Source organism: Cricetulus griseus, chromosome 2, assembly GCF_003668045.3.
Source record: "Cricetulus griseus strain 17A/GY chromosome 2, alternate assembly CriGri-PICRH-1.0, whole genome shotgun sequence".
In the NCBI taxonomy this organism is placed as follows: domain Eukaryota; kingdom Metazoa; phylum Chordata; class Mammalia; order Rodentia; family Cricetidae; genus Cricetulus; species Cricetulus griseus.
In genome coordinates this window covers 343784136-343796915 of record NC_048595.1, presented here as the reverse complement: position 1 = coordinate 343796915, position 12780 = coordinate 343784136, and the positions used below count along the sequence as shown (strand labels likewise).

At 39.8% G+C, this 12780-nt stretch overlaps 1 protein-coding gene across 1 annotated transcript in view; it reads left to right on the top strand.

Moving 5' to 3' along the window:
- Ttc23l (tetratricopeptide repeat domain 23 like) overlaps nucleotides 1-12780 on the top strand; it is a 46260-nt gene that overhangs the window by 24542 nt on the left and 8938 nt on the right. Inside the window, exons 6-7 of the mRNA XM_035438790.1 lie at nucleotides 589-766; nucleotides 4367-4475. Of these exons, the coding sequence (XP_035294681.1) occupies nucleotides 589-766; nucleotides 4367-4475 (287 nt within the window). The remainder of the gene's footprint in view (nucleotides 1-588; nucleotides 767-4366; nucleotides 4476-12780) is intronic.

The following is a 12780-nucleotide window of genomic DNA, read 5'->3' as shown; positions in this document are numbered from 1 at the left end:
CAGGATATTGTCCTACTGAGAAGCCCCCATACTGACCTGAAATAGCATGAAAATGTGTCTGCTTGTGAGCCAGAAGAGGTGCATGGCATGCTTATGTACAGCTTCTAATTCCATAGTGGCAGCCTCCCATGTACAGGACTGCTAGTTCTACCAGCTATGAGTTCCAATCATATCGACCAATCACCTGAGTTACTTACTCATGTAAGCATGTCAATCACAAGCTTTTTGCTGAGTCCTTAGGGCTGGTGCTTATCCCACCTTTACTGATATTACAAGACCCACATCTGTGCTTCTGAGTAAATCATCCCCCGTCTTATGACTTTCTGGGTGACATTTTTCCGTTTGTATTTTTATGAAAATTACAGAAGAGTAAAACATATTAACGTGTTAAGCTAATGGTGGTAGTCTGTGGGATCTTGTGGGCAAAATTCAGAATAATGGGGGTTTGTTTAAAGCAATCTTGGATTTTGAGCCAGCTGTCCAGATGATTTGTCTATGAAGACAAATTCTTCTTGGAATTAATTCCTTATGTGTCTGCAAAGGAAGTGGCCTCTGTGTGACTTTCCACCTTCTTTCTTTGTCTTGTAGAGCTTCCTTAGCCATGCACAGGATGAACCTAGCTCTGGCATACTTTGAAAAGGCAATTGGTAGTGTCATCATGGCCAAGGGTTATGGCACATCAGAGCTGATTAGCCTATATGAAGAAATCGCTCAGATTGAGCAGCTGAGGAGGAACCATGAGCAAGCCATCCAGTATTTGCAGCAGGTTGGTTCTTTGGCAAGGTGATCTTGTTTGGCTCCAGGCCCAGTTGATTCTCATAACCAGGAGTTAAGGATTGGTTCCTTACTTTAACCCTAACATCCTAAGGGGCAGAATTGGTTCCATGTTAACTTTTTCTTTGTCCTTTTTTAAATTTAAATTAGAAACAAGCTTCTTTTACATGCCAATCCCAGTTCCCTCTCCCTCATGCCTCCTCCCCTGCCCCACGCTAACCCCCTATCCCATCCCCTTTCTGCTCCCCAGGGAGGGTGAGGCCTTCCATGGGGGAATCTTCAAAGTCATTTGGAGCAGGGCCTAGACCCTCTCCTGTGTGTCTAGGCTGAGAGAGTATCCCTCTAGGTTTCATGTTATTAACTAGGGTTTTATTGGTGTAAACAGACACCATGACCATGGCAACTGTTATAAGGAAAACAATTGAGGGTACTGGTTTAAGTTTCAGAGGTTCAGTCTATTATCATCATGGGGGGTGTCGGGGGGGGGGGGCATGGCAGCATGCAGGCAGGTGGGGTGCTGGAGGAATAGCTGAGAGTCCTACATCTTGAAGAAAACAGGAAGTTGACTGACTCACAGGGCACTATTCCTCAAAGCCCACCCCCAAAGTGATACACTTCTTCCAACAAGGCATACCCACTCCAACAAAGCCACACCTCCTAATAGTGCCACTCCTTATAAGATTATTGGGGCCAATTGCATTCAAAGTACCACACATGTTAACCTTGACTTACTCCAACCCCAAACAAGAGCCTCAAACTTAAAAACATAACCAGAGGCCCGTAACTCTAGTGAACATATATGTTCTGTGACCTGACCAGGAAGTAGCACATCCCCTCCTAGGCCTCTCATCTCTGTCAATGCTGGGAAGAAACCAAGCTTGAGTCGACCCCAAGACATAAAACACATTAGGGCAGCTGAACTTGACTTAAAGAACACAAAAAGGGAAGACTGGTGAGACAGTTCAAAGGTGTTTGCTAGGCAAACACCTGGTAACCAAAGTTTGATCCCAGGAACCCAAGTGAAAGTGGAAGGAACAGTAGATTCCACATAGTAGCTCTCTCGCCTAGACATGTTGTCTGTACACAAGCAAGTAATAATAGTAATAATACTATTTGTCTGCATATACAAACAAGTAACAGTAGTTATAAAAAATGATTTTTAATTCTTGGCCTATAAAGAGTGGCACTATTAGGAGGTGTGGTCTTGTTGGAGTAGGTGTAGCTTTGTTGGAGGAAATGTGTTACTGTAGAGTCAGGCTTTGAGATCCTATATATACTCAAGCCATACACAGTGTGATAGTTCATTTCCTGTCTCCTATGGATCAGATGTAGAATTCTCAGTTCCTTCCCCAACACCGTGTCTTCCTGCATGCCACCAGGCTTCCTGCCATGACAGCAATGAACTAAACTGTAAGTCAGCACCAATGAAATGTTTTCCTTTATAAAAGCTGTCATTGGATTTTGGGAGCCCATTCAACATAGAGGGATACTCCCTGAGCCTAGACACACAGGAGTGGGCCTAGGCCCTATCCCAAAGTATATGACAGACTCTGAAGACCCCCTATGGAAAGTCTCACCTTTCCTGGAGAGCAGAAAGGGTATGGGGTAGGTAGGTGTTAGTTGTGGGGGCAGGGGAGGAGGTGAGGGAGAGGGAACTGAGATTGCCATGTAAAACAATCTTGTTTCTAATCAAATTAAAAAATGGAGGAAAAAAAGAAACTGAAAATAAAATAAAATAAAATAAAAGCTGCCATGGTTATGGTGTTTCTTCACAGCAATAGAAACCCTAAGGCAGGTTTCTTATTTGAAAAGCCATGACATTTTGTTATATCAGATGTCCTGTCAGTTCACTGCAGCTGGTTTTATTTCCAAATCTATGGTTAAACAAATAAAAGTGTATCTCACTTAGAGGTAACTAATTGACAAATACTTGTGGCAAGCTAAAACAAAGGAACAAATATTGAGCCTCTGATATAAAAACCATTTTAGGCACTTCCCTTTAAAATGTACTTAAACTGTTAGTTAAATTCACCTTTCTTCTGAATAAAATGTTGCAGTGCTGTCAGAAATCTGCTTTCACAACAGATTATACTGACATACGGGATTTCATACATGGGGAAAGTAGTAGCACAGCTACTTATGTCAAAAGCCATAGAGCTAAGAACAGGTGTGGGAAACAATTTGACAACCCAAGTTTATAAACACCAGGCAATGGAGAGAAGCATTAGGGGATCTGCTTTTGTGCCAGAGTCACTGCCTGCAGAGGAAGGCATGAGTTTTGAATTCAAGGCTCTCTTAAAACTGTGGACAAGCCAGGCAGTGGTGGCACACACCGTTTATCCTAGCTTTCTGGAGGCAGAGGCAGGTAGATCTCTGAGTTTGAGGACAGTCCGGTCTACAAAGTGAGTTTCAGGGCAGCCAGGGCTATACAGAGAATCCCTGCCTTGAAAACCCCAAAACCAACCAAATAAACAAAAATTGATCAAATTAGAATGAAGAAAGTAGTAATGTTTATATCAATGTTTATAACAAAACCAAAAAATCAGAGTTAACATTTATTATTGTGTGCACTTGAGTATGTATTTCATTTCACAGAGATTTATGGCTGATTCAGCTGAAGTTGCTTGGCTGATAGGTTGCAAAGCAGAGATTTGAACTCAGGAAATCTAACCCAGTAGCTTATAGTTAATGGAACAGTGTGCACACTTTGCACTGTCTTGGCTTCATAGTGGGTGGGTGATGATAATCCCTTTAGCTTCTTGAGATAGTTAAGGGTTGGCTGGTGAACTGTCATGCATGGGTGCTTCTTTCCTTGCTGGTAGCTACAAGTCAGCTGTTTTCACTCTTCTTTCTTCTTAAGTGACATACTTCCCATTAAAATACAAATAATATTAATAATACAACTAATTATTATCTTACACTTCTTTAATGGTTACTGAATGCCAGGTGATACTATAAAACACTTCACACATGTTGACCTATTTAACATTTACAGCAACTATTTGTAACAAATTCTATTTTTATCATCTTTTTATCCTATATTTGAAGAAGATAAGGGACCATTCTCTATCATGGTAAGTGGCTAAGCAGTACTGGATCTCTTGGACCCATGTTTTATGATTCTTTGATAGTGAATTCTTGAGATTCTGGGCTAATGTTGTAGTTACAGTCTGCTGTGAGACCCAGTGGAAGTAATGAAGCTAAGATTTAGTTAGAACTGACCAGATGATGGATAGTGCCCAGTGTTTGCATATGGCGACTCCTTTAATCTTTTCTGAGCCCTAATCCGTAAGACCCATACATTCCATCCTGCATAAGAAGGTGAAATTATTTGTTCAAGACCCACAAAAGGAAGTGGCTGCGATGGAACTCAGGCTCCACTCCCATGTAATTCTGTGTTTAGCTGAGTTGGCTCCCAGTCAGCTAGCAATTCTGACAGCTGCTGAAAAATGCAGCAAAAGATGGTCACTGGGTACTGATGTTGTCGTGGGTTTCTAGACTGTCACTGTCACTAGGTACTGATGTTGTCATGAGTTTCTAGACTGTCACTGAGTACTGATATTGTCATGTTTTTCTTTTTTTTTTCCCCCAGGCCTATTCTATTTGTGTTTCTTCATTTTCTGAAATCAGCCCCCAAACTGCTGAGGCGAGTGCTCTACTAGCTAAAGCTTATGCCATGTCCGGAGAATCCCAGCACAGGGGTAGGTACAGGAGGTGGCCTTGCATTTATCATCACTGCCCAGTGATATGAGAAGCAAAGTGATGAATCATCCTTATATAAGTAAGAGATTATAGGTAGCTACTCATGTAACGGAGAGATAAAGCTGGTCATGATTTTGTAAAAAATCAATTCCATAATTACACAGGAGGTTACACCTGATAACATCCTCCCAAACTAATTGAGCACCAAAACCAACTATCTATTTTCTATTTCCTGTACTCCCTTAGAATGTCTGCCACACTTACCTTTCTGAGGTGTAGAGATCACACACATGGTAAGCATTGCTTACCATGAGGACTCAGTAGAAGGGAAGTATCAACTCCTCCTATCTCCCTGCACTCAGCCTTACCTCCTTCCCTCTGTCTTACAAGAGACCATGATGCAGCAGTTAGAATTTCCATGAGCTGTATTCAAAGATAATGCACTAGGATTTCTAGAGGGAAGCTAAGTGTTTAGTGGATTCTCCAGCAAGACACCTCTGTCCAGCAAGGTTGGTGTGAAACTAGGTGGCAGACAGATGGATGAGCTGGTGAGGGAGGAGGCCAATGGACACTGGAGTCTATCAATTAAAGGGACTTTTCTCTGTCTTGGCTCCATAGACGTTGGGGTGGCATCTACCCTGTCAGAGGAATTTGGGATTTGTGCAGAATGTAAAATGTAAAATGTCTTTCCTTTCTGCTTGTAAAATTAATCCATGATGATGCATACTATTTTCCAGCTTGAGAAAGGGGGAGAGGGAGACAGACAGAACTGTAGAGGAAGTCTGCATGTTGTTTTTCTCCTCTTGTTTTCCTATGTTACTAAGTAATTTTTTTTTTAGTTTGAAGCTTTTTTTATTTTGTTTTCTCAATACTAAATATTCATTAAAGACTTCCCGAGTCTGATTTTCCATTTAATATTTTTTTCTCAAGATTTATGTATACTCATAGTGTGTGCATTTCATGTTTAAACAGATTTTCATACTTTGCAGTTATAAGAAACTTGATACATTTGCAAATATGAGGAATATATAGCTTTTAATGTGAAAAAAACCTCAATTCCAAGAACAGGTATTTTTCTTAATATATTAATTAAAAATTAACATTTATTTATTCTGTGTGTATGCATGTGCACACTACCAAATATGTGAATGCCATAGTGCACATGTGAAAATCAAATGCCAATTTGAGAGAGTCAGTTATTTTCTTTCACCGTGGAGATCTGGGGCTTGAATTCAAATTCAAGTCATTAGACTTAGAAGCAATCTCTTTTATCACTGAGCCTTCTTGCTAGCATCCTGCATACTTATTTTTAATATTAATATTAAAGAAAAGATATCCAAAATCCAAAGGGGAAAAACAGTCTCTTCAAAATAAGGTGCCAGAGAAACTGGGTTTTACCACATGTAAAAGCTTGGGACTCAATCCCTATGGCTTATCCTGTAAGAAAATCACCTCCAAATGTGATCACCAAACACAATATAAGACTTGAAATTCTCAAACTGATAGAGGTATAAGTAAGGAAAACACTTTAGGATATTGTTATAGTAAGCACTTTCTGAGGGTGACCACAATCACTTAGGAAACAACACCAACAACTGACAAATGAGATTTCATGACATTAAGACAGTGCACAGCAATGGAAAAGATTGAAGAGGCAACCTACAACACAGGAGGAAATCTTTGTCAGCTCAACATCTGAGCAATACCTAGAATATAAAAAACTAAAACAAACAACAAACAAAACAAAAGGAACCAACCCAAACAAAGTAGTCAATCAGCCAGAGAATGAAATGAGCAAGCAGTACTCAGGAGATGAGCTGCAAATGGCTGTGAACGTTGGTGGTATAGTGGTGGGCATAGCTGCCTTCCAGATGGTCAATGATAATGAAATAATGCTCAATATCAGTAGCAAGCAGAGAAGCACACACAGAGACAACTTTGAGATTCTATCACTCCAGTCAGAATTCACAGGAAAACAGGCTTGTGTAACCCCAGTAAAATCAGGTAAGTTTTCAGATGTATACTTCAAGCTTTATCATTAACTAAAACTGCAGCTAGATTAAAACTATATCCATGAAAACGAAAAATAAAAAATTTTGATAGATAAAACTCTATAACAAATATCAGTTCTAAAATGGAAAGAATTAAAATTAAACTCAGAGAAAGGAATTACTAAGCATACATAAAGGTATTCAGTGTTGAAAATTTTCATTACAAAAAATTCTAAAACTATGTCTGTCAAGCAAACAAACAAGAAAAAATGCTGGTGAGGTTGTGGACAAGAGCAAACTCCTGTACAGTGCTGGTAGGAATGTAGAGATGACTGCACATTGGTGTTTGTTTCAGCACTATTCATGACAGCTGAGTTATGAAACAACCTAAGTGTCCATCAACAGGAATGAGTAAAATATATACAAAATGAAATGTTTTCAGTCATAAAAAAGAATGAAGTTATGTCATGTGCAGGAAAATAGATATAACTCGAGGTGATCATAGATTCATAAAATTTGTACAGATGACATACAACTGTCTAAGAAAACAAAGGGGACTGCTGGGACAGTGAGGGACTCAATGGGGAAGTGACTGGAGGAAGTCTGTTTTGGCTTACAGTTCCAGGGAGTGCATTCCATCTGAGCAGAGAATGCTTGGTGTAATGGTGGCAATGACAGGAGGCATCTGGTTTACACTCAGGAAGCAGCACGATAATGAGGGCCTGTCCTCAGCTCCACTCAGGAAGCAGCACGATAATGAGGGCCTGTCCTCAGCTCCCCTTCTCCTTTAATTAATCCTGGACCCAGCCCACAGAGTGACACTGGCCATAGTTAAGGCAGATCTACTCATTTCAATTAATTCCCGAGGGACTTGTTCAGAGATTTGTTCCCAGGGTAATTGGAAATCACCAAGTTAACGGTCAAGAATAACACCATATGAGGCATTAGGTCTGGGAAGGATATGCTCAATGTATGTTATAGATTTGCATGAGAGAACTCTTATGTAACCCAGTACAATAAAATAAATAACTTTTACAATTATATATATATATTCAAGTTTTATGATTAATTAAATTAAACTTCAGCTATATTCAAACTTTATGTATCAAAGCTGAAAATAAAAATTAGCCATGAGAAAACACAGTTCTACCTAGAATGGAAAAACCTAAAATTTAAACTTAAGGTTTAAGGTTTAAGCGAAATGATTTTCTAAGCATACTATGAAAGAAGAGATTAAAAATTAATTACAAAAGATCTGAAACTATGTTTTTCATAAAGTCCTGTACACAGAATTTAAAACTCATTCAGGATGAACAAGTAGCTTCATATATTCATATGGATTAAAAATAAATTTGTAGCTGATCTTCCTAAGAAAGAAATGTCCAGGTGCAGACAATATCATTGTGGAATTCTACCTAGTATTTAAAGAAAGAAAAGTGGCAATTCAACATATTCTCCATAATGTTATGGAGGAAGGAAGGATGGAAAATGGGGGAAGGATGACTTATCAGATAAAGGTGCTCACCACCAAGCCTGATGCCTGAATTCAGTCCCCAAACCCACATGGTGGAAGGAAAGAACTGATGTCCAAAGGTTGTGATCTGACCTCCATGTGCACACCATGACACATGGATACCCATCCTTACTACCCTTCATGCACACTCACAAGAATACATTTTAAGATGTAATAAAAAACGTAAGAGTTTTAGCTCCTCCCTATTCCAGAGACAGTCACATCCTCTCATGCAGTGCCAGCCTCATCCCTGAGACATGATGGTGAAGGTAGGAACGAACAGATTTGGCCATATTTGGTCACTAAAGCTGCCTTCAGCCCTGATGAGGTGGATATCATCATCCATAATGCCCTTATTGACCATAGGCTTCATGTTTCAGTATTACTCTACCCACAGCCAGTTACATGATACAGTCAAATCTGAGAGAAGGAAACTTGTCATAGGAAGGCCATTTCTGTCTTAGAGGAGTGAAATTCTGACAACATCAAATGGGGTGGTTTTGGTGCTAAGTACGCTGTGAAGTCTAATGGCATCGTCACAATCATGGAGAAGTTTGGGGCCCACTGGAAGGGTCGGGTCAAAATCGTAATCACCTTTGGTTCTTGTGTTGTTGCCACCAAGTTTGTGATGGGAGTGAGCCATGAGAAGCATGAGAACTCATTCAAGGTTGTCAGCAATGCCTTTTGTACTGTCATTTGCCTAGTCCTCACCTGGCCAAGGTCATCCATGATGATTTTGGCATAATTGATGGACTCTTAGCTACATTCCATGTAATCACTGCCACCAAGAAGATGATGCATAGCCCCTCTGGGAAACTGGAATGATGGCCGTGGGGCTACCCAAAACATCATCCCTGCATCTGTGAAGGCCATTGGCAATGTTATCTCAAAGCTAAAAGGAAGGTCACTAGTATAGTCTCCTACATTCCTACTCTCAATGTGTCTGTCACAGATATGACACTTCAACTAGAGAAGGCTGCCAAACATGATGACAGCATGAAGGTGAGAACACACTCTAGGACAGTTGCTATGCCCAAGAGTAGTTGGCTAATACAAAATGCATCCATGGCTTTTTGTGTGTGTGCTTTTGGTTTTGTATTTTTGTGTCAATTTTTTGTTTTGTTTTGAGCTTAGTATTTTTGAGAGAGAGAGAGAGAGAGAGAGAGAGAGAGAGAGAGAGAGAGAGAGAGGATAGATAAATAGAAAGAGAGAGAGCGCATGAAGTTGGAAGTTGGGTGGGTAGGGAGATGGGGAAGAGAGGAGGACCTGGGAGGAGTTGGGGGACGGAGAAGTATTAACAAAATATATTGTGTGAAAACAATTAAAAAGAGGGGGGAAAGCAGGCACTGGGGGGCATCTGTATTAGTCAAGGCTCCTAACCATCACAGTCCCCTAAAAGGCATCCTGAGCTGTACCAAGGACCAAACTGTCTCCTGCAACTTTTAACAGTAACACCTATTCTTCCACCTTTAAGGAGTGGATGGAGGGTGGTGTAGGGGTAAGGAGGAAGTAGCAAGAGGAGAGGAGGGAGTGGGAACTGGGATTGGTATGTAAAATGAGAAAAGTTCTTTAAAATGAAGAAGGATAAAAAAGAAATTGGACATTCACATTTAAAAATCACAAGTTAGAATTTTTGCTTCCATTATACACAAGCACTGACTCATGGTCCCTTGTCCTAAATGTAAGAGCCAAAGTTTATATAGAAAGACAGGCATGCATAAAAGATGAGATCATGCATAAAGATGAACTATAAATGGTTAATAATCTTGAAAAAAGTATTAACCTAGGAATGAATAAATAGTAACAAGCTATAGTAGTTTAGTGCCTGCAATGTCAAAACTCAGGATAAAAGAGACATAAAAGCAAGGCAAAATTACTCCAAAACATGCTAACCCCTCAATTACCTAAAATGTAAAAATGGCCTCAACTCACCAATAAAGAGACGCACAGCAGCTGGCTGGATTTAAAAGAAGAACAAGACACATACCTCGTTGGTTGTCTTAGGGTCTCTATTGCTATGACCAAAGCAACTTGGAGTGGACTGAGTTTATTTTGCTTATGTTTCCACATCATAGTCCATCATCAAAGGAAAGTCAGAGCAAGGAACTGGAGGCAGGAACTGAAGCCGAGGCCATGGAGGGGTGCTGCTTACTGGATTACTACCCTTGAGTTGCTCAGCCTGCTCTCTTGCAGCATCTCATGACCTGAATCCCAGGGGTGGCACCACCCACAATGGGTTGCCCCCCCCTCATCAATCACTAATTAGAAAATGTACCACAAGCTTTCCCACAAGCCAATCTGTTGAGGATGAGTTTTTCCTTTTTCTAAAATGACTGTAGCTTGTGTCAAATTGATATAAAAACTAGCCAGCTGGAAAAGACATTAGCATATTGGGAGTGAAAGGGTGGGAAAAATCCTTCAAATGGATATAAGACAAAAATAAGATTACAAAGCTATTCTGATGTCTGATAAAGTAGACTTCAAACCTAAATTATAAGAAATGAAGAAGACCACAAGATACTAATAAAAGGAATCATAATAAAAAAGATCTAACCATTATAAAAATATATGCACTAAATGGTAGGGCTCCCAATTTGATAAACTCTAATGAAGTTTAAAAAGCCAGATAAGTCCTTATATAAAAACGTCTAGTGGCTTCATCTCTACAAGGGTCACCCAAACTAAAAGAAAAGAAACTTCAGTTAAACTGCACTACAGATCAAATGGACTTAACAGATACCCACAGATATCCAATAAAATTCTTTGCAGCAGTCAATTTCATCTTCTATAAAAACAGAACACATTCTAGGCCACAAGTCAAGCCCAAACACATTTTCTTGAATCTTATCCAATCATATCTCACCCAAACTAGGAATCAATAGCAAGAAAAACAAAAATACATGAGGGCTGAACACTGAGTAAATTGGGAAATAATTAAAAATAATTCCTGGAATCAAATGAAAAGAAGCTACAAATTACTAGAGTCTTTGTGATACAGCTAAGGCAGTTCCAAGAGGGAAGTTTGTACTCAAGGGTCCTTACATTAAAAAACCTAGGCCAGATGTGGCAGCGCATGCCTTTCATCCCAGCACTGGAACAAGCAGAAGCAGGTGGTTTCCAGTGAGTTTGAAGCCAACCTGGTCTACATAGTAAGTTCTGGGACATCCAGAGCTATGTAGAGAGACTCTGTCTCTAGTTTATTAATTAATTAATTAATTAATTAATATAACACAAACTCTGAATGCTCTCAAATAACATAATGCTGCACCTCAAAGTCATGTAAGAACCAGAACAATCCAAACTAAAATCTGCAGATGGCAAGAAATAATACATGGTAGCACAGATTCGGACTCACCTTAGTCAGAAGGGCTTTTGTCACAAAACAAGCAAACAAACAAAGAAACTACTGGACAGGATGTGTGAAAAGAACCTTTATACACTACTAGTAAGAAAACAAAGTTTGTAAAACCCCTATGGAAATCAGAATAAAGTTCTAAAAAAGCTAAAATAGAACTGCCATATGACCCAGCTAGACCACCCCTGGGTGTATAGCCAAAGAAGCTTAAGTCGAAGTCGGTATACCAGAGATATTTGCATAGCCATGTTCATTGCTGCACTCATTCATAATAACTAGTGTACTGGCTGGTTTTGTGTGGTAACTTGACACAAGCTAGAATCATCAGAGGAAGGAGCCTCAGCTGAGGAAATGCCTCCTTGAGACCTAGCTGTAAGGCATTTTCTCAATTAGTGATCAATGAGGGAAGGGCTCAGCTCATGGTGGGTGGTGCCATCCCTGGGTTGGGGGTCCTGGGTTCTATAAGAAGGTGAGCAAGCCATGATGAACAAGCCAGTAAGCAGCTCCCCTCCATGGCCTTTGCATCAGATCCTGCCTCCAGGATCCTGCCCTGTATGAGTGCCTGTCCTGATTTTCTTCAGTGATGAAAAGCAAATGCTGAAGTGTGAGCCAAATAAACCCTTTCCTCCCCAACTTACCTTTTGGTCATGGTGTTTTGTCACATCAATAGAAACCCTAAGGAAGACAACCATGAAATGGAATCAGCCTAGATGATATATATATATATATTATATTATATTATATGCAGGAGTCAATTTTCTTCCATCACGTGAGATGTAGGGATTGAATTCCAGTCCTCATGCTTGATAGTGGTGCCATACTCACTGAGCCACCTCACTAGCTTCATTCATAGCAAGAAACTATAAGTTTTCCAACTAAGAACAGGATCATTTACATTGGCAACCCAATAAATAAAATAATTATAAATCTAATAAAATATGAGAGAAGTGCCTAATAACAAAACTTTTAAAGGTGAGGAAAGAAGCCAAGTAACTAAGAGATACTTCATGTGCATAGATAACACTCATTAATCTCAGAAGTCAGTTCTTCCTAACACACTGAACCCAATTCTAAGCCAAATACCAGCAAGTTATCTTATGTACATGGAGAAACTGAAGTTTATGTGGGGAGGCAAATCTTTCAATAGCCAGCACAACACTGAAAGAGAAGCAGACTTACTATAAATTTACAGTGACCAGGACAATATAGAATAGGCAAAAGTTCCCATTATTTTTATACACTTTCTATATTGACTATTTAAGCAAATACTGTATTTGGAATAAAAGATGACATTAAAAGTGAATGAAAGGTTCTTTTTTTTTCTGTTGAAGAAAGCCTTTGAGCTGGGTGTTGGTGGCCCACGCCTTTAATCCTAGCACTTGGGAGGCAGAGGCAGGCAGATCTCAATGAGTTTGAGGTTAGCCTGATGTACAAAGCAAGATCCA